Below are 27,648 nucleotides of genomic sequence, written 5' to 3'. Positions count from 1 at the left end.
CCGGTTTAACTCTGTCCTCAAATTTATTACAAAGAGTCCAAGACTAGTCCACAAAGATCAGAAGACAGATATGCAGACACCGAAGCCCCCCACCAGACCGCAGCCGGGGCTCCCAGGTGGGGGGGTCCTCTCCCGCCTCTGCCCTCCTGCTTTTGCCCCCAGCTGCCTCTCTGGGGGTCTGGGCTCTGCTGGGGGAGGGTCTCTGGGGGTCCCTGCACATCGGCAGCTTCTCAGGCCACTTTCCAGGGCGAGGTCTGAGGCTGCACGGCCGACGGCAGCGCCTGGCCCGCCCCTCACCTCCCCTGCCCCCCTCCAGCCTCTGTGCCCCGGGTCCCGGCCCAGGCAGGGCGCGGGACGGCCCTGGCGTGGGGCAGAGGCTGGAGTCCCTGTCGGAAGCGCCGTGAGGAGGTGGCCGCGCCCGGCCCAGCCACGCGCAGCCCGGGGTCACTGGGGGGCCGGAAACCAGGTTTTCCTCTTGACGCAGAACCTGCGGTCGCTGTGGTCGAACGGAGACCACACCGGAGAGCCCGAGGACGGCCAGCGGAGTGGCCACCTCCCAGGGGACTGGCGCTAGCTCCAGGGACTTTCTGGATTTTTCCGGCACTTTTTTTTTAACCGAAAAAGAGTTGTCACAACACGGCTGTGTCACCACTTCTCTCGCTTAGGGGCTGGTGGCTCCGGGCGACTATGGTGGGGTCGGGCCCCTCTGGGCACCTCCTCTGCGTCCTTGGAGCTCACGCAGGGCCCCGGGGGCCGTCAGAGCTGGCCGCCGTCCAGCTGCATCTGCTGGGCCAGCTGCTGCCCAATGGCCAGCAGGGGGCTGGCTCTGTAGGCCGGACTGGCCAGCAGCTCCCGAAACCGGGCCCTTTCCTCCTCCCTGCAAGAAAGGACAGCAGAGCTCAGCCGAGGCCAGGCCACTCTGGGGCTGCCTCCGTCACACAGACCCCGCCCCCAACCCACCCTGCACACAGGGGTGCCTGCAGAAGGAGCACCCCCGCCAGCACCGCCAACGCAGGTGCGCGGCAGGAGCAGGAAGCAGGGGTGTGAGCTCTGTGTGGTGCGGCCAGGCCCGCCACACGGGGTTATGACGCCGGAGGCCCTGACCCCGAGTCCCCAGCGGTGCTGTCACTCTGGGCCCGTCCCCAAGCCCAGCAGCCGGCCCCCCGTCTGCAGCAAGCACAGTGACGCCACCTTCCAGGGGCGCCGGGGCCAGCCCCTCCGGTGGCAGGTGGTACTCACAGGAGCTGGAGCCTCTGGGCCGCAGTCATCCGGCTCAACTCGGCTGGCCGGGGCTTACTGGCCGCCCTGCTGTGGACAGAGGAGCACGTCAGCACAGCCCGCAGGTCACCTGGGACCTCCCGCCAGCAGGCCAGCCGAGGCCATGGTCCCACACTGGGCTCCCTCCCTTCCCCATGTGACAGGGAACACAAGCGGCCTCGCAGACACAGCGCCAAAGGTGGAAAAGGGGCCCAGGCGGGGTGGGAGGCCCAGAAAACCTGTGAGTTCTGGGCTGACACCTAAATTTAGCCTCCGGTCCAGGAGCCTCATCTCTTATTCAGGCCTCCTCTGAATTATGAATCAAAGTTTCCTGTCTACTCCCTCCCCCTCCGGCTCCGTCCGTCGCAGGCCCCCAGGCCTTCACCACCCCCCAGCCCCAGTCCCAGCCCCAGCCCCGGGACCTGCAGCTGCTCCTCCACCACCGACCCCTCTCCCTCGTCCACCCAGAGGTCTACAGGGGCCCCGGCCTTCCCCTTCTCCGGCCAGCACCCCCAGGAGGCAGCCATGTGATGGGAGCTGCTGGGGGGGGGGCTTGCCTGGCACACCAAGGCAGCACAGGCACCCAGAGTCCCCCCCCGGGGCCTAGCTTGGCTCAGGGCAGAGGCGAGGTGCCTCAGGGCATGTCTGGGGCCTGGCAGGCAATGTCAGGGGCAGACCTGGGCCTCCCCATCGGGGCTACCACTGTGCACAAGGCAGGCGGCGTGGATTCCCCAGGCAGAGGGGGTGGAGAACAGACCCCAGCACTCAACCCAGCAGCGGTCCTGCCCGCCTGCTCTGAGGTCCCCTGGTGGGGGCCCTGGCTCACTCACGGCGTCCAGGCCCGGCTCTGCCCCTGGGACTGAACGGGATGGACAGTGGACGGAGGCTTTCCTGCCAGGACCAACGCGCTGCTCAGTGCACACAACCTGCGGCCAAGCGTCCAGAGGCCCTCGGGCTGGACGAGGCCCCCAGCGCGGCCAGCATGGGGGCCCTGGCTCTGGACGCCTGCTGCCCGAGGCTGCTCTGCCCCCCAGCCTCGGCTTCCACCTCACGTGTGAGATGTGGTCACCGCGTGAGCGGCAATCGCCGGGACATTCACCCTTGGGCAGGACGCGGTCCTCACGCCAGAGACGCACTAAGTGGAAGGCGACGGCCGCGGGGCTCGCATTAGGTGTCATCGCGGGGGGTGGCCTGGGCCCAGGGACAGCAGGGGGACCCTGGCAGGAGCTGAGGAAAGCCGAGGAAGCTGCGAGCCTTGGCCACCTCTGACTAGAAGCCTGCTGTCTGGGCTCCTGAACCGTGACGGGCACGTGGCACGGACGCAGGATGACACCGGGGGCGTCACAGGGGCTTCTCTGGGACGCTTGGTCTCACCACTGTCGTTTTCTTATAGTCAGAACTGTTCTAAAGAACGTTTATTTAAACAAACTGCTCCCTGGTGGCAAGAGGCGCTTGCGGGGACGGCGACCCGGAAGACAGGAGGCGGGGGCCGAGCGCACAGCCCCGGGCGGCCTCCCCCGTTCCTCCTGGGCCGCCGGCCGCGTGGTTAGGCAGCCCTCCCCCGGGAGCCGCGAGGGCATCTTCAGACGAGAAAACGAAAGGCAGGGAGAGGATGCTTGACCCGGTCAAGTTTTTGTTCAAGAACCAGGAATGGAATTTGCGTCCCAGGCTCTGGTTCGGTCGCCACATCTCAGCTCTGGTGGCCACTCCTCGTCTGGACCAGCGTTCTGGGCCCTTCCACCCCAAGCCAGGCTGGGACCTCCACCCACCTCTGCAGCCCAGGGCCCTGAGCACGTCCCGTCACCCTGGCTGTGAAAGGGGGGCCGGGGGCCCCAGATCCTTCCTCCTGAAGGGGGAACCCAGGGGGAGGAAGACCTGTTTCCAGGACAACACAGTAAATGATGACAGCCCGGCAGCTGGGCCAGAAGGGGAAGCCTCCCGCCCTTCCCGTCTGTTCTCTGGCTGAGGCCGTGGTCACACCCGACTCGGGCACCTTCCAGCCAGCCCGGGTGGCCTTGTCCTTCCACGGAAGCGGCAGCCCAGGGAGAGCAAAGGGACCCAGGGGGGCAGCAGTCACGGCGGGGGGAGGCGGCCGGGCATCCAGACGCAACACTCACCGTCGGGCGGGCGGCCGCCGGGCGCCGGCCTCCAGCTCCAGCAGCTCGGGAAGGGCGTCCCTCAGGGGCTGCAGGTCCCCCACCACCGCCGTGGCCCTCCGCCTCCGCTCCGCCTGGCGCTTCTGCTCCGCCAGCTTTATGGCTTCGATCTCTGAGGAAGGGGGCCGCGGGTCAGGGCAAAGACGAGCGAGGGAAGCGCCCTGGCCGCTGCCTTTAGCCGCAGAGCGGAGCTCGGCCTGGAAACGGGGGGTGCGGGCTCCCCGCCGGCTCGCCCGCAGTCGCGGAGGCGCCGTCCAGCCGCAGGCCCCGAGGACCTGCCGCGAGGAGCCGCGCAGCCGGCGGCCGGCACCTTCCCTCTGCCCGAGCGCTCGTGGCCCCTGGACGCACCCGGGAGCGAGCACGTGGTCCTCGATGAAGACTCGATGGGGGGCCACACTGAACATGGCGAGAGGGGCTGGTCCAAACAGGAGGGGACCCGAGCTGCGGGGCCTCAAGAAGGCTCCTGCACGGGGCGGGGGCACGGGCGCTGGAACAGACCCCGGGACGGGGTGGCAGGGCCAGGGGTCAGAGTGCCAAGCAGAGGGCAGGGCTGCGGCTCTGCTCTGGAGCAGGGGCCCAGGCAGGTCCAGGCGGGGCGCCACCTCAGGATATGACTTTCCTTCTAAGATACATGTATTCCAGGGAGTTCCCGTCGTGGCTCAGTGGTTAACAAACCTGACTAGTACCCAGGAGGCTGCAGGTTCGATCCCTGGCCTTGCTCAGTGGATTAAGGATCCGGCGTTGCCGTGAGCTGTGGTGTAGGTCGCAGACAGGCTCCGATCCCGCGCTGCTGCAGCTGTGGTGGAGGCCGGCAGCTACAGCTCCGATTCGACCCCTAGCCTGGGAACCTCCATGTGCTGCAGGTGCGGCCGTATGAAGACAAAACATTAAGCTGAAACAGAATACTTCCCAAGCTCCCAATAGAACGCGCACTCAATCGCGTTCTCTCCGCGGCGTGGCTCGTGGAAACCAGCTCACGGTTTGGGTGTAGACCCTGCTGTGGGGAAGCTGCCTGGATCTGTGGGATCTGATTTCCTCACTGTTCTGCACTGGAGCCCTTGAAAGTAAAACAAACGGTAAAGGCTCTGCTATTAAAAACCTTGAGATGAGGCTGTGATGGATGGGGGAGGGCCGGCTCGGAGCCTGAGACACTAGCTGCCTCCCCATCGTGCCAGGTTTATGGGGCCATAAATAACCGAGCTGCAGACTCTGAATTACATCGAAAAAGGGAGCTGAAAGCACCCTCCTGACGAAAGCCAGAGGACTCGGGGCACAGCGGGCAGCAGCCAGGCGATGCCGGGGAGAGCATCCATCCACCCGCGGCGGGGACCTCGCCCTCCCGAGGGCAGCGTCTGCCCTGGGCCTCTGGGCGTTGTGGCCGCATGTCAGCCCTCCGGGCAGGTGTGGGAGGCCAGGGAGGCAGGGCACCCCGGGCAGAAGGCGGTGATGACCAGGCTCAGAGCCGGCCAGGAGGGCAGGGACCTGGTTAGGGACCCCATGAGCACAGACAGACTCGGGATGGCCCCAGCAGCACACTCAGGGCCCCAGAAGGTGTGGTGCAAAGCGAGGGGACCCTCACAGGCATTTTCAAAGAGAGTAATTTCTGGAAACGAAACTATCTGGGAGGCTGGCAGGCTTCCCGAGGCCGGCAGAGCAGCTCCTCCCCGAGCTCGCGGACCTGGGGCAGCGCCGAGAAGCTCTGGGAGGCCTGCCCGGAGGAGCCAAGCCAGGGACACAGCCGGGGCCGCAGCCAGCCCGGGAGAGCCCGGGGGCCTGGGCGGCCAGGGCTGCTGGCCTCGCCCCAGCGAGCTGAGCTCCAGGCGCCTCCTGCCCTGGGCCAGGCCGAGCCGCAGCCGTCAGAGTCGACCAGGTGACGCCTCAGGGCTCGCCACCCCCAGGTTCAGCAATGTCCCCCACTCCCCCGGACCCAGGGGCCTCGTCCAGAGCCCAGGGCGGGGGCTCAGGCAGGGAGGGGAGGGGCGGCTCCCTCCGCGGCTGCAGGCCCGGCACCAAAGCCGCCCGGGGACCCAGCGCAGCGGGGCAGAGGCCCGGCTCCCAGGAGGACAGGCGCTGATGCCCAGGGCAAGGCCGGCTGGTCAGGGCAGGGCACTGCTGGCCAGGCAGCGCGGCCCCCGCGCGTGGAGCCGAGGCCAAGATAGCATGATGCGGGGACACGTGTCCGGGGTCTCTGCAGGGGCTGCTTCGAAGGGACAGGCCAGGCCCCCACTGGACAGGCCAGAGAGCGAGGGCCTCCACCATCCACTCAGGACGAGGGCGACGACAAAGCCCAGAACGGAAGGTGCTTCCTAACCGAAGCGTCTGCCTGCAGAGGCGCGCCTGTGCTGAGAAGAGGCGGGTCTGCGAGCTGGAGCTCACAGACCTGCTGGCAGGGGTGGGTGTGGGGGTTCCTAGAGGCTGACACCCCTTTCCTCCTATGTACTTACTCTAAAACCAGCTTCAGGACAATCCAGAAAGCACCCCCTGGAGCTCCCGCTGTGGTGCAGTGTGTTAAGGAGCCGCCTTGTCTCTACTGGCTTGGGTTCCATCCCCGCCCAGCACAGCAGGTCAAGGAACCGGCACTGAGGAACTTCCGTTCGCCACAGGTGTGGCCGTAAAAACATCCACCGAAAAGAGAGCCCTCCCCTGTGCGAACCAGGCCTCCAAAACCAACCTCACCGCCTGTGTGGGGTGCTGATGGGGGCAGTTCCTATGAGCTGAAACCTCTGCGCCTATGCAGTGCCTGGGGGGCCGGCCCAGCTCCTGGAAGGCCCGTCGACCCAGGCGTGCCCTCACGACTGCCCTGCCCACGTCTGCTCACCTACACAAAACAGAGGGGCGTCCCTTGTAAACAGGGCCTGAGACAGAGTCCTGTAAGGGCCACGAGCTGCACACAGCATCACGGCCTGGGGCTACCAACCCTGAAGAGAGCAGCTCACGGGACACTGACCGGGGCGCAGTCCTTGGCCCCGGAGACCAGGGAAAATTCCCACCCCTTCTATCAACACTGCCAAGGCTCCAGCCCTGGCCGCAGGATGAGCCCAGGACATAAAACACAGTTTGGAAAGCAAAATGTCAACGTGTCTCTATTTTAACAAGTGGTACGATTATTTTGCAGAAAATTCCAAGAAATCTACCAAATAACTACTGGAATTAATAGACAACTTTAGCAAGACCAGAGAGTACAAAATAATAACAAAACGATAGTAATTAGTAAATAATAAAGAGCAGAAAGCTGGAAAAATGAAGCTTTTGAGAATTCCATTCCTAATAGCTTCAAAAACTAAAAATCAGCAATAAGCTTGTGCAGAAAAAAAACCCAAAAACCCAAGACCTCTGCTCTGAAAATTGCACAACACGGACGATGGAAATTAGGGAAACTGACTAAAAAGAAAGATGTACCATGTTCATGGATGAAGATCCCATGTGTTAAAATCACGACCTCCTGAACTCCTCTGTGGAGTCAAAGCAGTTCCTACAAGCTACCAGCTTTTGCTGTGGTGGCGATGACCTGTAAGAACTGACAAGGAGCTCCTGCTGTGGCGCAGCAGTAACGAATCCAACTGGGATCCACCAGGACGCTGGTCCGATCCCTGGCCTCGCTCAGTGGGTGAAGGATCTGGTGTTGCCGTGAGCTGTGGTGTAGGTCGCAGATGTGGCTTGAATCCCGTGTTGCTATGACAGTGGCGTAGGTCAGCAGCTGCAGCTCTGATTCAACCTCTAGCCTAGGAACCTCCATATGCTGCAGGTGAGGCCCTAAAAGGACAAAAAAGTTAAATCCACTGTGATAGGAAAAAAAAAAACAAAAACAAGTCGACAAGCCTGCGGTAACATTCGTATGGACCTGAGCCACTGAAAGCAGTCTTGGGACAGAGAAAATGGGATGCAGGACTTCCTGCACCTGACCCCAAGACCTGCGTCACAGCCGGAGTGCTCTGCACAGCCTGGTACTGAGAAGGGACAACAAACAGAACCTCCCCGAGGCGCCATCTGATTTTTCAGAGACACCAAGACGACTGGATGAGCGAAGAAAGGTCTTTACGACACGTGGTGCTGAACAACTGAAGAACGAGACCCTTAACCACTGCCCCGCCCCACACCCCGGACAGACAGCACCTCAAGGCGGAGCGGAAACCTAAGCACAAAAGCCCGACGGCAATTTCCAGCAGAGTAAGCGGCTCCCTCAGGACGTGGGTCTGGGCAATTTTCTTAGAGACACACACACGCCACTTAAGGAAAAAAGGCAAAGCCATTTCCTCAAATTAAACGCCTGCTCATCAAAAACAACTGTCAAGAAAATAAACAGGCAAGTCACGGTCTGGGAGAAAATAGCCTGCAAGACACAGCGGCCAAGGCCCGAGGTCCGGCACGGGGGAGCCCGGGGGCTCGATGCCGAAGAGCTCGGCAAGGGCCTCGTGGATCAGACCCCCGACGGCCCCCGCGGCAGTGGCAACGCAGCCCAGCCGCCGGGGCCCCCCTCGCGCTCAGCAGGAGAGCCGGGACTGCGGGACGCACGCGGCGCAGCCACCACTGCCCCCTGCTGTCGGGGCAAGCGTCCAGCGCAGCGGAGAGACGTCCGGGAGCGGCTTATCCAAGGGGACACGCACCTGCCCTGTGAGCCAGCGCTCCCGCCACGTGTCCACCCGAGAGAGAGGTAACGGCGTCCACAGGGAGACCCGGAAAGAATGCCCACGGCAGGCGCGGCGCCAGCAGCTAGAAGGAGAAGACACGCCAGGTGTCCAGCCACAGCCAAGCGGGCACCGAAGGCCACGTCCGCGTGAAGGAAGGCTCCTCGGCAGGTGAGCGCAAGAGCCCAGACACAGACGGGCAGAGCTCCCGGGACGCCTCTTACAGGACGTCTGGGGAGGGACGCCCCGACTCGGCCTGGAGAGCGATCGATCGGACGGTGGCTCTCGCCGGGGGCCCGGGGCGTCTCTGGGCTATGGCGATTCTCCACCCTGAAGGGACTCTGGTGCACAGGCCTGTGCATCTGGCATGACCGACTGACCAGCACACTCAAGCTCTCCGTTCCCTGCATGTAAACTTCACTTCAAAATCAAAAAGAGCCATAAACAAAGGCTGGACTCCAGCAGAAGCGTTTGGGAGGGAGCCTGCTGAGTCTGTGACTGCCTTTGGATTGAGCCACGGGTTGATGTCTGGACAGATGGAAAGGACACGTGAACGGGGACGTGATAAAGACGTGAGCTGCCCTGTGAAACCCGGGCGGTGGGCACGAGGGCACCTGTTCATGACATACAGGTCCCGTCAATATTGAGAGGCTAATTTAGCCCTTCAGGCCCCCAACAAAACATACAAAAATAAATGACTAAAGCACTAACACAAACCTAAAGGAACCAAGGCCAGGACACAGAAACAGAAGCTAATCTAGAAAACAAGATGGCAGAGCTGACGGCTACACACGAGAATTCTTGGAACGGAAGAGACAGAACTAGTCAGAGATTAGAGAAAGGAAACGAAACAATCAACAGGATGTTTTGTCTTCTTTGGGGGGGGGGCCCGCACCTGCAGCAGATGGCGGTTCCCGGGCAAGGGGTCAAATAGGAGTTGCAGCTGCCGGCCCCACCACAGCCACAGCCAGATCCAAGCCACATCTGTGACCTATGCCACAGCTTGTGGCAACACCTTAACCCACTGAGCAAGGCCAGGGATCAAACCTGCATCCTCACGGACACTAATTGGGCCCATTACCTCTGAGCCACAGTGGGAACTCCCAAACGGGATATTTAATAATGAAAAACCAACGAACAACGCTTAGCTAATAAAGAGATCTGATTACATCAGAGGATTTCATAGGAAAGTGAGTGACCAAGATTAATTCAAGGTGGGGTAAAAAAAAAGAGACCATCGTGGGAGAAGATTTAAACGTCGTCGAAGAATCATAAGCCTGGACACGCTCAGGCCCCAGGTCATGGTCTGTTCACTTTTCCAAACCCACTTGACCAGGAATGTTCTGCACAGCTCCACGCTGGGGACCACGAAAAAGAAAATGCATTTCCACAAGAAACAGCCGAAAAGTGACAAAACATAGAAATAATAATCGGGAAAAAAATGGATAAACTTCTCTAAAAAATTAAAGCATACAATCTCTTTAAAACCCTCAAGGAAAAACACAGATCATGTTTTAACTGTGTGAGAACATAAAGAAAAAAAACATTTCAAGTTAATTTTAAGTCAGCAAAGTCACGCTTGAAAAAATAATCTAAGGAAAAAATTTCAAAACAATCACCACAGTATTTGGAAAAACATCAGCAAATATTCAACATCATGAAAAGTAAGTGTATTTTCCAAAACAAAACAAGAAGGAACCCACTCGGACAGGGGCTGAGAAAGAAAGGAAGGCTGGCCCTGCAGGGCGAGGCCTGGGGTCCCAGACCCACGGGCGGCCGGAGTGCCGCCTCTCCAGGGCCGCACCGTCACACGCCTGGAGGAGGGCTGGAGAAAGTGACCCTGGGGGTTCCGCATCACGACACCCAGCAGACACGGGGCGGTGACGTGTTACACACCAGCGGCGAGGAGGCAGCATCCCAGGGCGCCCTCCCCACGTGGCCAGGTCCCCAGGCCCAGGCCACCCAGCGGCCAGCCCGAGCACTTACTCTGCAGCCACCTCTCGCGCCTCAGCTTCAGCTTCTCCTTCTTGGGCAGAACAGCCTTGGCCTCAGCACCTGGGGACAGAGAACACGGGGTGAGCGAGCGTCCTTCCCGAGGACAAAGCCCAGAGCCCACGAATGGGGCCGGGCAGGATTGGGGCCGGCCCCTGAACCCCGGTGGGGACCTTCCTGCAGCTGAGGTGGCCCCATGCCCGACCACCTCCCAGAGAGCCGAGCAGGACCCTTCTCTCCCAGTGCCCCCTCTGGGAGCCGCGGGCCCCTCTCCAGCCAGCGTGGCAGGTGTCCTGTCCCCTCATCGCGCCCACCGCCGGTCCTCGCACCTCTGCCATCAGAACTTAGGCTGCCCCTGCCCCGCTCCCCGAGCTCCAGCCCCGGGGGCCTGCCTTCCGTGCTGGTGACCCCTCCCCAGGAGCCTGTCCTCACCCCTTCGCTACGCGCCAAACCAGCACCTGCCAACGTGCAGGGTCTGGGGAGGACCTGACAGAGGCCAAGATAAACGGGGTCGTGGGTGGGTCCTGACTCTGTCTGACGAGGTCCTTAGGAGACAGACGGGGAGATCAGGACACAGACATGCAGGAGGGTGACCGTGGGGGGACATGGGGCAGGGGCGGCTGTTCACACAGCCCGGAGAGAGGCCTGGGCCCACGCTGCCAGAGCGGGGTGCTGGAGCCACTGGGTGTAAGATCCACCATAAACCCGGCCCGGCTGGGGCCTCCCCCACAGGCACAGCCCCCGGGAGGACTGCTGTGTCCCAGCCAGGCGCCCGCGCCCTGGGGCTGAGCCACGGGCTCGAGCAGACCCCACGGGCCGTCCCACGCCTACAGCACTGCCCCCCTCCCCGGGGGATGGAGCCAAGGCGACACCCGAGGGGGCGCGGGGGTGCCAGCTGCAGGCCAGGCGGGCGGGGTCGCCCCTTCTCTAAGGACGGGCCGGAGCAGCCCAGGGGTGCCCGCGCCTTCCCGACCGGGCCTCCGCTTCCTCAGGGCGTCATGGCGGGCGTGACCTCGGACCCTCCCTCCCGGGCAGGGCGGCCTGCTGCGCAGCCCCCCCGTCCCCCCCGCTCTGCGCAGGCGCGCAGGCTGGCGGTGGGGCGTGGACGAAGGGGCGCTCGTGGGGCGGCCTCGGCGGGGCTGTGCCCGCGTGACGGGCGGAGGGCGCCGGGCAGGAGACGCCGGCCTTGGCGACTGCGTCCGCCTCAGGCTGCCCGCTGGCTTGGCCGTCCCCGGTTTCCCCGGAGATAAGGCGGCTTCAGCCCAGGACACGCTCCGTGCAGGTCCCACGGGTTTCCCGGGTGACTGCGGCCAACCCAGGGCGGCCCAGGAGGAACTGAGACCGGGCCCTGCTCGGCGGGCATCTCAGCTTGGAACCTCGGGTAGAGCCCCTGGGAGCCTAATCCCTTCCCCAAGGCCCCGACCCCACCGGCTGCGGCCTCGCCTCCTCGCTCAACATGAACGCCCCCCCCGCCCCGCCACCCCGAGGGCCGGGACTGTGTCCCCCGGGCCGAGTCAGCGGGCGGCTGGGGTGGCGGGGGGAATGGGGGGGGGCACGGGGCCAAGCCACCCACCAGGTGACGGCCGCGGTGCCACTCTGGGGCCGGGGTGGGCGGAGGGGGCACCTGTCTGGGGCGTGAGCTGAGCAAGGAGGCAGGAGACGGGGGAAGGCGGGGTGCCTGGGGCCGCGCTCCCAAAGGTTCAGGAAGCTGCCCCTCCTCCTGCAACCTTCTATCACCGTGAGAGAGTCTACGACCACCACCACGGACAGAGAGCAAACCGTGAGCGCACCGCATCCATGCAAGGAGGGGTTCAGGACCCTCCTGCTCTGCTGGGGACCTCTGCCCAGCGGCCCCCCTGGGAAGGACCCGGCACGTGATCCTGGGGCCCAGGGGGTTGGGCAGCGTCAGTCCCACTGAGACCTGGGGTCGTTCTGGCCAGGGCGGCAGCCAGACGCTGCCCTAAGGGCACAGCCGGAGCAGGCACTGGGCCAGGCACCCTGAGAGTATCCAGACATTCCAGAAGCCCAACCCCTCAAGGACCTGGCACAGCCCTCCCTCCACCATGCCAAAGCTACAGCCTTAAATGAGACAGTGGGGGGTGCAGCGCCTGTGTCCCCAGCGGCTGAGTGAGGGCAGGACAGCTGCCCGCGGCAGCGCTCCGTCCTGTCTCTGGACATCCCGGGGCTGTGGAAAGAGGCACCCGATCCAGCCCAAGGAAGACGGCCTGGCCCCGTGGTGGCCCTAACGGAAATGTCAAACACAGAGGAGGGCCCTGTAATGACCCCTCGGGGGTCCCCGGTCACCCAGCTGGCCTGGAACGCAAGGCCCCTCCTCCAGACTCCAGGGCAGCGGCCCGGCTCCTGCGAAAGGGGCCCCGTGCGGACGCGTTGCTGACCTCAGGTTCCAACACGGAAACGTCGGGATCTGGAGCAGAGGAAGGCTCACCACGGGGTGAACCAGAGCTTGAAACCCCGAGCCCCGCAAGGGGTTTCGGCAAAGCATTTTCAAAAGCCAGGCGAGGGGAGTTCCTGCTTTGGCACAACGGGATCGGCGTCTCGGGAGCACTGGGACACAGGTTCGATCCCTGGTACAGCGCTACAACTGCAGCCGGATCTGAGGGACGCCGCTGGCCACAGGGCAGCCAGAATTAAAAAAGAAAAAAAGGCCAGGTGAGGGGTGGGTCGCAGGGTAGGTGGTCAGCTTGCACACAGACCTCTGCTGAGGGTGAGGTGACAGGGCAGTGTCACAGGGGTGGACCTCACCATGCCTCGGGCACCAGTAGGTCTGGGGGCTGTGAGCTGTTCCAGACACACCTCCTCACGCAGCCAGGCTGCAGCCAAACCCTCCTGCACGGCCCACAGCAAGAGCCCATCAAGGGGCTGCAAGGAGGAACCCCCCGAGGGCCCAGCCGCCCGCAGTGGGGCCCCTTCCTGCCCTCCAGGACGGCAGGGCCACATGCCACCCGCGTCGGGCCCAGAGCAGAGGTCCACGTCTTCCAGTCCTCTGGTCAAGCACACAGAGCTCAGGCCCTGCTAGAGAGGAGGCCCTGGAGGCGTGGGCACCCTCCCCGGGGCCTGCCCCCACGGCCAGGAGGCCAAGGCGCTCAGGCCCCGCGGCGAGGCGCTCCCAGCCTGTGAGCACAGTCGGCATGGCTGGGCGACGCGGCTCTGCTGCCCCCTGCCGAGCGCCTGCCTGCGACACCTGATTGAGAGGCAACCGCGGCGGTCTGCCAGCAGGGGGAAGCTCAGGCCGCAGGGACACGGGGCGGGGCACGTGTCACAGCCCAGAGCTCTGCTTGGGTCGGGGAGGGGGGCCTAGAGGAGCACAGTCCCCGAGAGGAAGGCGGCAGGTGTCCCCAGAGCAAAGTCTCCACTGCGGCCCTGAGACCAGGCCGGTCTGCTCACCAGCAGCCCTTCCCCAACCTCTTCGCCCAGAGGCCCCTGAGCACCCGCTTCCACCCTCCTCCGGTCCTGTCCTGCGTCCGTAACCAGGCCCGCTCCACCCCCGACTGTGCTTGAGGCCAAGGCCGGGACTGCCCAGCCCAGGCATAGACGGAGCACTGCACCGGGTCCTGGCTGACACCCCAGGCGCCGATCTGAACAGAGTGGGCTTGTTTCCTGCAACATCAGTGCAAAGGAATACACAACTGGCGACAGAACTGCCAGGCTGGCACCTCACGCAGAGCAGGACGCAGGAGCCAGGGTGCAAGCCCCAGACCGGCCGGTCGCCTCATGCCCCCACCTGGAGCAGACGCAGCGGAGCAGACAGGCGGCTCCCTGCCCGAGCAGGTGCAGCTCCCCAAGTCCACAGGCCCTCAGGGCGAGGCCGAGCTCTGCTGGGGGGTGGGGGGAGCGCGGAGGTCCTGCTGGAACCAGAACTGGAGCCAGACCTGCTCCTAGACCAGCAGGGCTCCCAGCCCAGGCCTCTCCTCCTGCTAAGACTCTAATTTCTCTACAGTACGACATTTTGACATCCAAAAAAAAGCTTTTCTGGTGGAGGGACTGCCTTTCGGGGGCTGGTCCACCCCTGTCCTCTGCCTCCCGACCACCCAAGTGCCTCCCCGCGTGGCCCGTGCACCGTGGTCTCAAGGACCCGTGGGCAGCACACACGTTGTCCTCAGCTGCACCTTCTACCGCGTGGCCACAGCCGCCGGACCATCTCGCAAAGGACGCAAACCCTTCCTTCCTCCCCGCTCTCCCCTGGTTTTCAGGCCATGACACCCAGATCTGACGTCCTTCTGGGGGGCCATGCTCTCTGGGTGGCCTGGGATTTGCTAAAGCCCCTCCGGCTCAGTCTGAAGGCAGAGGGTAACTGAGTTCAGCCCGCTGCACACGGAGGGACCCCACGAGGACAGGTTCCCAGATCCACGGGCGTTCGCCAGGGCGCTGCCATCAGGGACCGCCACAGAAGAGCGAGGTGACGGCCACCCCAGCTCAGGACCGAGGAGGTGGGGGCTGCCGTGCTCCCACTTCCTGCCCTACAGGTTTTCAAGGCACAAAGAAGGGTGGGGAGCCTGGGGCAGCTAAGGAAAGCCCGCAGCAGTGATGCAAACGCCAGGACCTCAAGGAAGGCGCCCGATGCAGTCACACCTGGGAAGAGTTACCGCTTCGCGACCAGCCGCCGCTGGAAAGCGGGGAATCACACCCGGGACCCGGACACTGCTTACGACGGCCCTGCCCTGGGCCCGGCGCTCCCGGCAGGGGGCTTCGCACGCTCTGCCTTCCAGCTGCTTGGCGGGCACACGCGGCACGGGGGCCGCCCCAGAGAGCGAGGTGCTATGCCCAGCGCTGCTCCCCACTCCCCGCCCCGGGCGGCCCGGATGGGACGCTCCGGCTCCGAGCAGCGCTGGCTCATCCAGACGGGGAGACGCACCGGCAGAGCCCCAAACGGGGAGCGCGGTCGGAAAAGAGCCCGCTCCCTCGTGACAAAACACGAGAGGGGCAGCAGCGGGGCGGCCCTGCTCACCCTGATCCGACGAAGAAACTGCGCAGCGACCAGGTCAACCTGAGCTTTCAGGCCTGACGGAAGGATGAGCACGCGTCTGCTCAGGTGACAGTGGCCTTCTGGCGTGGGTGCGTCTTTTCTCCAAGCACCCTGAGAAATACGCACCGGAGAAGCCCCGAGGCGGGGAGCTCGCTGCAGAAGCACCCAGCACTGCGTGCGCGCACCTCCGCTCTGCCCAGGCCCCGAGCCCGGGGAAGCAGGCTCAGCACCAGCCCCACAGGCCCCGACCCGAGGCCCACCGCGCCGGCCCTCACCTCTCCTGATGGAGGCGACACTCCTCGCGTCCAGGTCCAGCCTCTGCACCAGGGCGCTGGGGTCGATGGTGGTCCCGGCAAAGACACCGGCGCCCACGACTGCCCACTCCTGAAGGGGAGGAAGAGACCAAGGCTCGCTCTGCGGCTCCAGAGGCCCCTCGGCAAGGGCCGGACCCCCTCCCCAGAGCAAGCCCCGGAGGAGCTTGCCTGGAGCCCGAGGCCATCCCTCCTGCCCCTCAGGCCCCAGCCGAGACCAGGCGCAGGATCAGCAAGGATCAGGAAGCACAGCCTCCGCAGCAGGAGTGCTGAGAGGGAAGCGGGGCCCCTCCGGCTGGCCTCCCCCCAGCCACCTCCCCCAGGGCCATGGCCCCCACTGGCCCCTTCAAGGTCCAGACCCTCAGGGCACCCTGCCCGGCACATGCGCTAAGCCAGGGCCGGTGGCCCATTCAGGTCCAGGCTCCAGCACGGGGCCTCAGAAGGCGGTCGGGAACTCAGGGGCTCGGGCACGACCTCTGGACAGACAGCTGGCCCAGGGCAGCCCCCAGGAAGCAGCATCGTGGCAGGCTGGAGGCTGCACCAGCTCCTCTAAGCTGCTGGGCCTGCTGAAAGTGGGTCAAGACATAAGCTCCTAGGCTGGGCCAACAGCCTCCCAGCCAAGCAGACATCGCCAGGGTGAAGGGCCAAGGTCATGTGGCCACAGGGGCAGAAGCCTAATCAGACCAGCAAGAGGCCTGCACTGGCCCATGCTGCCAGGCTAAGAGCTAAGAAGGAGACCAAACATGAGCGGGGAGGCAGGGGTCCGCACACGGGCAGAGTGGGCTTCAGCCGGTGGCCAGAGCCCGGCCAGCAAAGGAGGACGATGACCAGCAACACCGGCAGCCCCCTGGGCACCACCACCCGCCACCCAAGACACCAAGTTCTCCGCTACCGCCAAGGATGGCACGTGCAAAGAAACTGGAAAGCAAGACCCAGGCAACAGGAGCCGCTTCTGAGGGGCAAGCATGCTGGACGTGGCAACGACGCCACAGTAGCCACTGCAGATACAGCCACAGGACTGACAGAGACCTTGTCCAGAGACCTAGGGGGGCGCCCAAGAGCCCATCAGGGTATCGGTAAAGAGACAGGGAGTGGGAGTTCCCGTCCTGGCTCAGTGCTTAACAAATACGACCAGCATCCATGAGGACACAGGTTCGCTCCCTGGCCTCACTCAGTGGGTTAAGGATCCCACATTACTGTGAGCTGTGGTGTAGGGTGTAGACGTGGCTCGGATCCCACATTGCTGTGGCTGTGGTGTAGACCGGCAGCTACTGCTCTGATTTGATCTTCCTGGCCTGGGAATCTCCATGTGCCGCAGGTGTGGCCCTAAAGAGACCAAAAAAAAAAAAAGAGAGAGAGAGAGAGATTTGAGCTGGCAGAGGAAAGAATCAGTGAATGCGAAGATCAATACAAATTACACCATTTGAAGAAGAAAGTGGGAAAAGACAAAGCTTTGCAGAAGAAAATGAACTGAAACAGCCTCACAAGGAGAGTCTTAGAGCCCCACTGGGAGCACGACCTATGTAACTGCAATGCAAGCACCGGAAGCAGGGAGACAGAAGGGGGCAGAAAAGATATTCAGAGATCTACAACGAGACACATCCGAGGCAAAAGTGTTTAAAGGCAGAGAAAATTCGGACAGCAGGGAAGTGACCCATCACACACAGAGAACCCCAGTAAGTCCGACAGCGGACGTCTCATGAGAAACAACAAGGCCAGACGGGGTGGGAGGCCGTGAAAGGGTTGAGAGGGAACGTCGACCAAGACGCTTAGCCGAGCCCGGCTACCCTCCAAGCAGAGGCTGCAGACAGTCCAGGAGGAACCAAGGCCGAGAGCGTCGGCAGCTCTGCCCTCCAAGAAACACACGTGAAGCTTTTTAGGCGGAAGGCAACGGATACCAGACAGCAATTCAAATCCACGAAAACAAAACGAGACCTGGGAAAGGCGACCACGTAACGAGACACGAAAGAGGCACACTAACAACGCACGGACGGCTGCGACACTCAGACACACCGTGCACAACACCCGCGCAGCCGGGAGTGAGAGCGAGGGGCTGAGGCCGGGACCTGGGACGACCCTCTCACTGGAATGAGACGGAACCACCGAGAAGCAGCACGGGCTCTGCATCCGCAGCCAAAGGACGTCCACCGACCCAGCCTCGGGCTCAAACTACCCCGAGGTGTGCAGCGAAAACTGGACTGCTCACAACAACAAAAGCCCAGGCAGGAGAAAACAAGACGAACCGGACCCGTCAAACCAGAAAAGCCTGTGCTTCCAAGGACAGTGGCGAGAAAGGGAACAGACACACTCTGGAGGTGGAAGAAACGCCTGCAAACCGTGTGTGTCCGGAAAGGTTTTCTCTCGGAACACACGGAACTGAAATTCAGCAAAGCGATGCCAGTTTTCAAATGAGCAAAGGACCTGAATAGACTTTTTTTTTTTTTTTATCCTTTTACGGCTGCGCCCACGGCATTTGGGGCTTCCCAGGCTGGGGGTCTCGTCGGAGCTGGAGCTGCTGGACAACACGGGATCTGAGCTGCGCCTGCGACCGACACCGCAGCTCACGTGCGCTGCTGGGTCCTCAACCCCCTGGGCGAGGCCGGGGAACCGGGGCGACCTCACGGTTCCTCGTCAGACTCGCTTCTGCTGCACCGCTACGGGAACTCCTCGAATCGACAGTTCTCCAAACACACAAACACAACGTACGTACAAACAGTCGACAAGCCCATGAAAAAGTACAGCCCAACGCTGTCCATTCGCCCTGAGGGAGAAGCAAGTGGAAACAACGAGCGGCCGCCCCGCGCCCGCTGGGATTCGGTCAGCGCTGCTGAGGATGTGGAACCCGGACCCCCGAGTCCTGCCGACGGCACCGAAGGAGGCGGTGGCCGCTGCGGATGTCATCTCCAAACAGCCCCCCAGGGCGCACTCGCAGGGCGCCACTCGCCCCGGCAGAGTCCCCTCCCGGCTCCCAGAGAAACCCGGGCCGCAGCGGTGGGACCAGGACGACCAGCCGCGGGACACCACCCAAGGGTTCGTCGATTCGTGAGACCAGGAGGCCCACACGGCAGAATCTTTCTAAGTCATAAAATGAAGGAGGACAGCAAAGAAACAGACGCTACAAAAGTAATGCCATAACGGAGCTCCTGCGGTGGCGAGGAGGTTGGAACCGTGAGGTTGAGAGTTCGATCCCTGCCCTCGCTCAGGGGGTTAAGGATGCAGCATTGCCGTGAGCTGTGCTGTGGGCCACAGACGCGGCTGGGATCCTGGGCTGCTGGGGCTGCGGTGGAGGCCGGCGGCCACAGCTCCGATGGGACCCCTAGCCCGGGAACCTCCACATGCCGCGGGAGTGGCCCTAGAAGACAGAAAGACAAAAAACAATAAAATAATGCTATAAGGACAGGCCCTGAAAACATGTTTAGTGGAAGCACCCTGACACGGAAGGTCGCACATTGCGTAATTCCACTGGTGTGAAATGTCCAGAGGAGGCAAATACACAGACAGAAAGCAGCTCCGTGACTGCCAGGGTGACGGACACTAAGTCCGGGGCTTCCTGTGGGGTGACGAACGTGTCCCCATGTCTGCAGTGAGGACGGCACAGATCTGTGAATACAGGGAAAGAAGAAATACCCGCCGAATCACACACTTGGAGTGGGGGCATTAGTGACGCGAATGTCATTTCAGAAAGTGGTCAGGAGGGTGGAAGCGCAGGACGTGGCGCTCACCCCCCACCCCAGATACGTTAAAAACATAACCAACCAACCAACCAACCTAGGAGTTCCCGTCGTGGCGCAGTGGTTGACGAATCCGACTAGGAACTATGAGGTTGCGGGTTCGATCCCTGGCCTTGCTCAGTGGGTCAAGGTTCCAGCATTGCTGTGAGCTGTGGTGTAGGATGCAGACGAGGCTCGGATCCCGCGTTGCTGTGGCTCTGGCGTAGGCCGGTGGCTACGGCTCCGATTGGACCCCTAGCCCGGGAACCTCCATATGCTGCAGGAGCGGCCCAAGAAATGGCAAAAAGAAAAAAAATAAACAAAAATAAAAAAAATAACCAACCAACCAACCAACCTAGGAGTTCCCATGTTGGTACAGTGGGTTGAGGATTGGGTGTCGTCTCTTGGGCAGTGCGGGTTCAACCCACAGGCAGCACAGTGGGCTAAGGACCCAGCGCTGCTGCAGCTGTCGCTTGGATTCGATCCCTGGCCCGGGAACTTCCATATGCCACAGGTGCTGCCGGCGGGGTGGGGGGCATCTATACACAGAATGATTCTCAAAGAACAAGCACTGAAGGCTGGCAGAAGACCTCAGACTTTCAAAACAGGCAAGAAGATCTCCACATACCTGGGCAGGACCAAAAAAAAGGGAGAAAGGAGAGAAAAAAAGGACTCAGGACAGGACGAGCACTCCTGGGAGGGAGCTGTGAAAGCGGAAAGGAACCTGCGCCCTGGGGGGCCCCCTGACTGGGGGATCCCGGGACAGAGGGGAGCCTCAAAGCCTCAGAGAAAAGCACAGCAGTTGACCAGAGGGCAAAGCAGAGACAGAGCTGCACAAAGATCAGTGCCAGCGCCCAGGGCACCACGGCCTGGGCACTCGGCGGGGGCCGGGTAGAGGGGCTGGGGCTTTAGGGGTGAGTTCCGGGGAGAGGCCTCGGGCTGGCTGCACGGGAACAGCCTGAGGGGGCTGGGGAGTGGTGCTGGGGGGTGCAGGAGGCCTGGGCTGCCAGGGAGGCGCTGCTGCCGGGACTGCCACAGAACCTCTTTCTCTGCGCACAGGCTCGGGTGGCGGGGCCCCTCTTGCATGGGCTGTCGGGGTGGGTGCGAGCCACCCTAGCCATCCCGGACTCCAGAGGTGGGCGAGGCTCACCCCTGCCTGCTGCCCCCACCCCTGGGAATGGGCACATCCAGACATGGTCATGGGGGAGGGCCCCCCAGCCTGCTGCTGCCGCCCTTACCCGCAAGGGCCCAGCCTTTGCCCCCACCCCTTGGGAAGGCACATGCCCCCCCACACACACCGCACCTGCCAAGGGCCCATGACTGGGCACCCCCTCCACCTTCCTATGGGTCACAGCCACGGCCAAGGGCCCCGCAACCGGGTACCACTGCAGGCACCACCCATTGCCCCCACCTCCCTCGACGCACAGGGGGGCCGAGCACCCACACACCCCCTATCAGGGGGACAACGGCCTGCACACACTGAGCAAAAGCAGCCTCAGAGCAAAACCCAGGAAACCCACACCAGCTACCCAGGGATGCCCTTGCATATAAACAGCCCTCCAAGATGCCAGGAACAGCTGCTGCCCCTAAACTCACAGAGCAGGAGACACAGGAGCGAAATGAAGCAACGCCAGAACCGCTCCCAGTGACGGGGACAGACCTCCCCGAAGGAGGAACAATGCAACCGCCCTCGGCAGACAGCGGGTTCGAGGGGAGCTCATGAAAACCCTGAGGAGGTGAGAACGCCCACGGACAGAAACGCAGCCTACTGTGGAAAGCGGCTGGAAACGACGAGGAGCCGGGTAAGACGGGAAGGTTCACTCGCGAAGGTAAGAGCTGAGCTGCGGACAATGGACGGCAGGGTGAGCCACGCAGAGGCACGAGCAGGTGACTCGGAAGGGGGACGGAAGGAAGGCCACCCAAGCAGGACAGCACGCGGGGAGCCACAGGGGAAAGAAGAAAGGAGCAAAAATCGCAGCCATCCACGGACTCACGTGAAGCGCGTCAGGCTAGGCGAACCAGGGGTCCGAGGATGAGGAAGAGAAAAGGGGCTGAAGACGCATTTGAGGAAATGACGGCTGAAAACGTCCCAAATCTAAAGGGTTTCGGAAACAGACACCCAGATACAGGAAGCACGGGTCCCAAAGAGACGCCCACCAAGGCATCTTATAATACAAACAGCAGAAGTTACAGATAAGGCAAGATTCCAACGGCAGCAAGCGGAGTGCCCGCCGTGGCTCAGTGGGAACGGGCCCAACTAGTACCCATTAGGATGCGGGTTTGAGCCCTGGCCTTGCTCAGTAGGCTAAAGACCCGGTGCTGCCATGAGCTGGGGTGCAGGCCGCAGACGTGGCTCAGATTCCGCGTTGCTGAGGCTGTGACGTAGGCCGGCAGCTACAGCTCCAATTCCACACCTAGCCTGGGAACTTCTATATGACACAGGTGCAGCCATAAGAAAAAGGCAAAAAAAAATTTTTTTTAAATAAAGGCAGCAAGAGAAAAACAAAGAGTTAATTATAAGGGAACCCCCATAAGGCTATCAGCTAATTCCTCTTCAGAAACACTGCGGCCGAAAGGAATGGCATGATTCTTCTAAAAGGGAAAAATACGCAACTTAGAATACTCTACCCGCAGACTATCAGTTAAAACAGACGAATAGCCAGGACATGGAAACAACCAAAATGCCCACCAACAGATGGATTAAGCAGATGTGGTGCATATTTACAATGGACTACAACGTGGCCTTAAAAAAGAACAAATAACGCCATTCACAGTCACACGGGTGCAGCTAGAGAGGATCTCGCTAAGTCAGTCAGAAGAAGAAGGAAATACCGTGACATCACTTATATGTGGAATCTCACATATGGCACAAATGAACCATCTATAAAACAGAAAGAGACTCACAGACACACACAAATAAGCCAGAGTGCAGATCCAAGAGGAAAAAAAGCCCTACTTGTGAAAGTGATGGCAACCCAAGGAAGAGCAAAAGGATAGCCCCGAAAATGTCAGAAAGAACATCGAGAACCATAAAATGGGGGTAAGGAGAGTAAAAAAACGTAGGTTCTTTTTTTAGGACGTGTCTGAGCCTACACGACTATCGGTCTAAAGCAAGCAGATACAGCAAGGGGTTACGACACTTGAAAAACGGGGCAATCGCAAATCACAAACAAACAAAAGATTCACAAAAACCAAAGAGGGAAGGATACAAGCATAAGAAACAAAAAGAAACAGAAAGGAACAAAAAGGGAACAGAACTGACCGGGTTACCTTTGGGGGAAGGATAAACGAGGGGTGCGGGACTGATACGCCTACGGGTACACGCACCACGCTGTGGAAACGACGGGTAGAAGGACCTCCTGCAGGACACGGGGAAGTTGGCGCAGTGATGTGTGACAACCTGGAAGGGAAAGAATCTGAAAAGGAACAGACAGACCCAAACGCACGACTGATTCACCTTGCTGTACATCTGAGATTAACGCAACGCTGTAAGCCTGTAAATCACTATACTCCGAAACAACACTAGTAATAATGATAACCTCAGATGTCAACGGACCGAACGTGCCGATCAAAAGACACAGTGGCAGACTGGATAAAAAACAAGCGCCTGCAATACGCCGCCTGCACGAGACTCACCTTAGGGCAAAGAACACATGTACACTGAAAATGAGGAGATGGAAAAAGCTATTTCACGTGAATGGAAATGACAGGAAAGCAGGCGTCACAATACTCACGTCAGACAAAACATCCCTAAAGCCAAGGCCATAGAGGAGGATAAAGGACACCACTTAAGGCTAAAAGGATGGGTTCACGAGAAGATACCACACTCGTCAACACCTATGCTCCGACCGTAGCAGCACCCACATACATCCAACAGGCACAGCGGGAGAAACCGAGGGGACACACTCACAGTAGGACACCTTACCACCCACTCTCATCAATGGACAGATCCTCGAGACAGACCAATAAGGCAACAGAGGGAGCTCCCATTGCGGCTCAGTGCTAATGAGCCCAACCGGTATCCACAAGGATGTGGGTTCCATCCCTGGACCTGCTCAGTGGATTAAGGATCCAGCATTGCCATGAGCGCAGTTTAAAGGGGGGGACGAGGCTTGGATCTGCTGCTGCTGTGGCTGTAGCGCAGCTCCAATTCGACCCCTGGCCTGGGAGCTTCCATATGCTGCAGGTGTGGCCCTAAAAAGCGGGGGGAAAAAAAAAAGGCCAACAGAGATCCTCAATGACACAAGAGAACAGTCAGACCAATTGATATTTTCAGGACATTATCCCAAAAAACCCAGAATATACATTCTTTTCAAGTACCCGTGGAACATTCTCTAGGATTGATCACCTAGTAAGGGCACAAAACTAACCTCAAAAATTTAAGAACACAGAATTATGTCAAGCATTTTCACAATGGCATGAAACTAGAAATCAACCACAGGAAAAGAAATGAGAAAACCCAACTACCTGGAGACTAAACATGCTACTAAAACCCCAATGGGTCAGCAAAGAAATCAAAGAGGAAATTAAAAATATCCTGAGACAAACAACAATGAAAACACCACCACACAAAACCTGTGGAACCCCACAAAAACTGTGCTTAGAGGGAAGTTCATAGCAAGACAGACATTCCTCAAAAAAGAAAAAAATCTCAAATAATCCAAGTGCTTATTTGCATTAGAAAAAGAAAATAAATCTAAAGTCAGCAGAAGGAAAGAAATAACAAAGATCAGAAAGAAAATAAATAAGACGTATTAAAAGAACAACAGAAAAAAATCAATAAAAGCAAAAGCTGGTTTGAACGGGTAAACAAAATTGACAAACCTCTGGCCTGGCTCACCATGAGAAGAGAGAGAACTCAAATAAAATAAGAAGTGAAAAAGGAGAAATCTCAATAGACATTTTGCAGAAATAGAGAAAAAGTTTCAGAACCTGATGAACAATTATGCCAACAAATCTGACAACCTAGAAGAAATGGACAACTTTCTAGAAACACACAGCCCACCAAAACCGATGCAACAAGTAGATCGCACAAAGGCGGGGGGGGGGGGAGACTAGGAATAAACACGAACAAGGAGGTGAAAGACCAATATGCCAAGAACTAGAAAACATTAGGAAAGGAAATTAAAAAGATTCCAAGAAATGGAAACCGATGCTCTTGCAGTGGAAGGATTAACCTACTCGAGTGGCCATACCGCCCAAAGCAATCGACAGATTTAATATGATCCCTGTCTAATTACCCATGACATTTTCAGAGAACTAGAACAAATAACCCCAAAATTTATATGAAACCATAAACGATGCAGAATTGCCAAAGCCATCCTGAGGAAAAAAACCAGCAGGAGGCATCACTCTCCCAGACCTCAGACAATACTATAAAGCCTCAGTAGTCAAAACAGTGTGGTACTGGTACAAAAACAGACAGACAGACCAACGGAACAGAATAGAGAGCCCAGAAATAAACCCAGACACCTACGGTCAATTAATCTTCAACAAAGGAGGCAAAACATAAAATGCAAGTGGACAGCTGCATATAAACCAATGAAACTAGAACACACCCTCACACCTTGCACAAAAATAAACTCAAAATGGCTTAAAGTCTTAAACTTAAGTCAAGACACCATCAAACGCCTAGAAGACAACATAGGCGAAACATTCTTACTTCAACCATACAAACATTTTCTTAGGTCTCCCAAAGCAACAGAAGTAAAACAAAAATAAACCACAGGGACCTAATCAAACTGACAAGCATTCGCACAGCAAAGGAAACCAAAACCAAAACGAAAAGACAGCCTGCGGGATGGGGGAAATGACGGCAGACAACACGACCAACAAGGGCTTCATCTCCAAGCACACACACAACACAAACTCAACAGCAAGCAGACAACACAACTGACAAACGGCAGAAGACCTGAATGGACATGTTTCCAAAGAAGACGTACAGATGGCCAACAGGCACATGGAAAGATGTCCAACATCACTATCAGAGAAACGCAAATCCAAACCACAACGAGGTACCGCCTCGCGCTGGTCAGCATGGCCCTCGTTACCAAGTTTACAGTAACAACTGCTGGAGAGGGCGTGGAGAAAAGGGAACCCTCCTGCACTGGTGGTGGGGATATAAACTGGTACGACCACTGTGGAAAACAGTATGGAGGTTCCTCAGAAAACTAAACACAGAATTACCCTTTGATCCAGCAATCCCACTCCTGGGCACATATCCTGACAAAACTTTCGTTGAAAAAGACACATGCACCCCTATGTTCACTGCAGCACTGTTCACAATATCCAAGACATGGAAACAACCTAAATGTTCACTGAAAGATAAATGGATCAAGATGTGGTACATATATGCAATGGAATACTACTCAGCCATTAAAAAGCACAAAATAAGGCCATTCACAGCCACACAGATGCAACTAGAGATTATCATGCCAAGCAAAGCAAGTAAGAAAAAAATACCATATGGCATCACTTATATGTGGAATCTAAAATATGGCACAAATGGGAGTTCCCATCATGGCTCAGCAGTAATGAACCTGCCTAGTACCCGTGAGGACACAGGTTCGTCGATCAGTGGGTTAAGAATCTGGTGTTTCTATGAGCTGTGGTGTAGGTCACAGATTCAGCTCAGATCCTGCATTGCTGTGGCTGTGGTGCAGGCCGGTCCAGCTCTACTGGACCCCTAGCCTGGGAACTTCCGTATGCCATGGGTGGGGCCCTAAAAGGAAAAAAATAAAATTAAAATTAAATTAAATTAAATAAGGCGCAAATGAACCACTTACAAAACAGAAAGAGACTCACAGACATGGAGAACAGACTTGTGGTTGCCAAGGAGGAAGGGGAGTTTGAGGTTGGCAGATGCAACTTCTACACTTAGAACAAGGTCCTACCGTATAGCACAGGGAACTATTTCTAACGTCCCGGGATAGACCGCGATAGAATATAATGTAAAAAACAATGTATACGTGTGTATGACTGAGTCACTCTGCTGTGACTTGGCACAACCGAAATTGGCACAACATTGTAAATCAAATATGCATCAATTTAAAAATTAAGAATTATAGGAGTTCCCCACGTGGCTCAGCAGTGAATGAACCCAACTAGAATCCATGAGGACTCAGGTTCCATCCCTGGCCTCGCTCAGTGGGTTAAGGATCCAGCGTTGCCATGAGCTGTGGTGTAGGTCACAGACGCTGCTCAGATCCAGCGTTGCTGTGGCTGTGGTGTAGGTTGGCAGCTACAGCTCCGATTTGACCCCTAGCCTAGGAACCTCCCTATGCCGTGAGTGCAGCCCTAAAAAAGACAAAAAAAAAAAAAAAAAAAATTTAAAAATTACATATCATGGGAAATACACCCAAAAAGTTTATAATGCATATATGAAAATCTAGCTCTTTAATCAATTACACAAGATAAAATGCAAGAAATTAACACAATTATATTAGGGGGTAAAAACGTTGTTATGAAAGCCTGGGCACTGGGGCCAGATCCTGGGTTCAAACAGCAGCAGCCAAGTGTCCTTGGTAATTTATTTAATCTCTCAGTTTTTCCCCGCAAAATCAGTCGGCGTGATTATGACAATGTAAACGGCCTGGCACACAGCATAGCTGTTCTCCTTAGCACTACTAGCCCAAAGCCATGGGCCCCACAAACCAACAAGACTGGTCCACAATCCCCAGAGGAGCCCCTTGGTTACAGACACCGGCAGATGCTTCCAGGCAGCTCCGGGTCAGCCCGTGATAAAACATGGTCTAACCACACAGTGGAACATTTTCCACCATAAAAAGGAGTGAAGGGTGATAGTCATACAACCTGCAGGAACGTTGAAACCACGCTAAATGCGAGAAGCCCAACGCGAAAGCCACAATCTCTAGGACTCCATCCATGCGAAATGCACAGAACAGATGGGCGGCTGCTTAGGGCTGGGAGGGCTGGGCACGGGGCACAGGGGCTCTTCAGTTTGCTCCTCGTTTTCTGATGACCCTGGGACTTCCCTTTCCTTTCCCGGGAGCTGTTTGTGCCGCATTCGAGCAGCCTTTCTGCCCGTGGCCGTGGCCGGCTTCTGGTCCTTCCCCGCACGGCGCCAGGCGCGGAGCAAGCCGACCCCTCCCGGGCCGTCGCGCCCGTGCGCCGAGCCTCGGGGCCCACGGAGGCCACGACCCTCCGCGGACCGGGAAGGCCCGCGGGCCGCGCAGCCAACACGGCCCGGGCCGCGGTCCCGGGCTCTGGGGGGCGCCCACAAAGCCAGCCCGGGACCCCCGAGGCCGCACAGTGCGCCGCACCTCTGCCCCCCCCCCCACCGCCGGCGGTGTCCCCAGCTGACCTTCGCCCCGACGCCGCCGGCCGGGGCCTGCGGAGGGGCCGCCTCCCGGGCGGGGGGCGCGGGGCCGGGCGCGGCCTCCCCCGCGGGCCTCACCGCAGCCTGGTGCACCCGAGCCCGCAAGCCGCGCACTTTCCCCATCTCGCCCGCGGAGACCCACAGCCCGCCGGAAGCCGCGGGCACACGCGCCACAAGCCCCCGGAAGTCGGTCCCGCGTGCTGGGGGCCCGGCGGAAACAGGAGCCCGGCCGCTGGGATCCGCTCTTCTCCCCGCGCCCGACGCGCAGGCCACCG

General features: G+C 59.3%; 1 protein-coding gene across 3 annotated transcripts; it reads right to left on the bottom strand.

Annotated features, from left to right (window-relative positions):
* FAM207A (family with sequence similarity 207 member A) lies at positions 1-27,648 on the bottom strand. Of its 3 annotated transcripts, none has more exons than XM_013990227.2 (6): positions 27,359-27,623; positions 15,290-15,398; positions 10,025-10,093; positions 3,375-3,525; positions 1,240-1,305; positions 1-877 (listed from the first exon to the last, which is right to left on the bottom strand). In XM_013990227.2, the coding sequence occupies exons 1-6, from the start codon at positions 27,494-27,496 to the stop codon at positions 757-759; spliced, it is 654 nt and encodes a 217-aa protein (XP_013845681.1). In that variant the 5' UTR covers positions 27,497-27,623; the 3' UTR covers positions 1-756. The 3 variants fall into 3 exon arrangements, with proteins under 3 accessions (XP_013845681.1, XP_005657239.1, XP_013845680.2); XM_005657182.3 differs by having other exon boundaries at positions 1,240-1,308; positions 27,359-27,618; XM_013990226.2 differs by lacking the exons at positions 1-877; positions 1,240-1,305; positions 3,375-3,525 and adding an exon at positions 7,136-8,123 and having other exon boundaries at positions 27,359-27,648.

Source organism: Sus scrofa, chromosome 13 (assembly GCF_000003025.6).
Source record: "Sus scrofa isolate TJ Tabasco breed Duroc chromosome 13, Sscrofa11.1, whole genome shotgun sequence".
Classification (NCBI taxonomy): Eukaryota; Metazoa; Chordata; class Mammalia; order Artiodactyla; family Suidae; genus Sus; species Sus scrofa.
Note: the sequence above shows the minus strand (reverse complement) of the source record. Positions and strands in the feature narration are given on the sequence as shown.

Excerpts from the sequence above, each read along its gene's own strand:
- FAM207A (XM_005657182.3), bottom strand. The coding sequence starts at position 27,496 with ATGGGGAAAGTGCGCGGCTTGCGGGCTCGGGTGCACCAGGCTGCGGTG. Across the intron at positions 1,309-3,374 it reads CGGCGGCCGCCCGCCCGACG|CAGGGCGGCCAGTAAGCCCC; the intron begins GTGAGTGTTGCG and ends CTCTGTCCACAG. Across the intron at positions 878-1,239 it reads GCCCAGAGGCTCCAGCTCCT|GGAGGAGGAAAGGGCCCGGT; the intron begins GTGAGTACCACC and ends CCTTTCTTGCAG.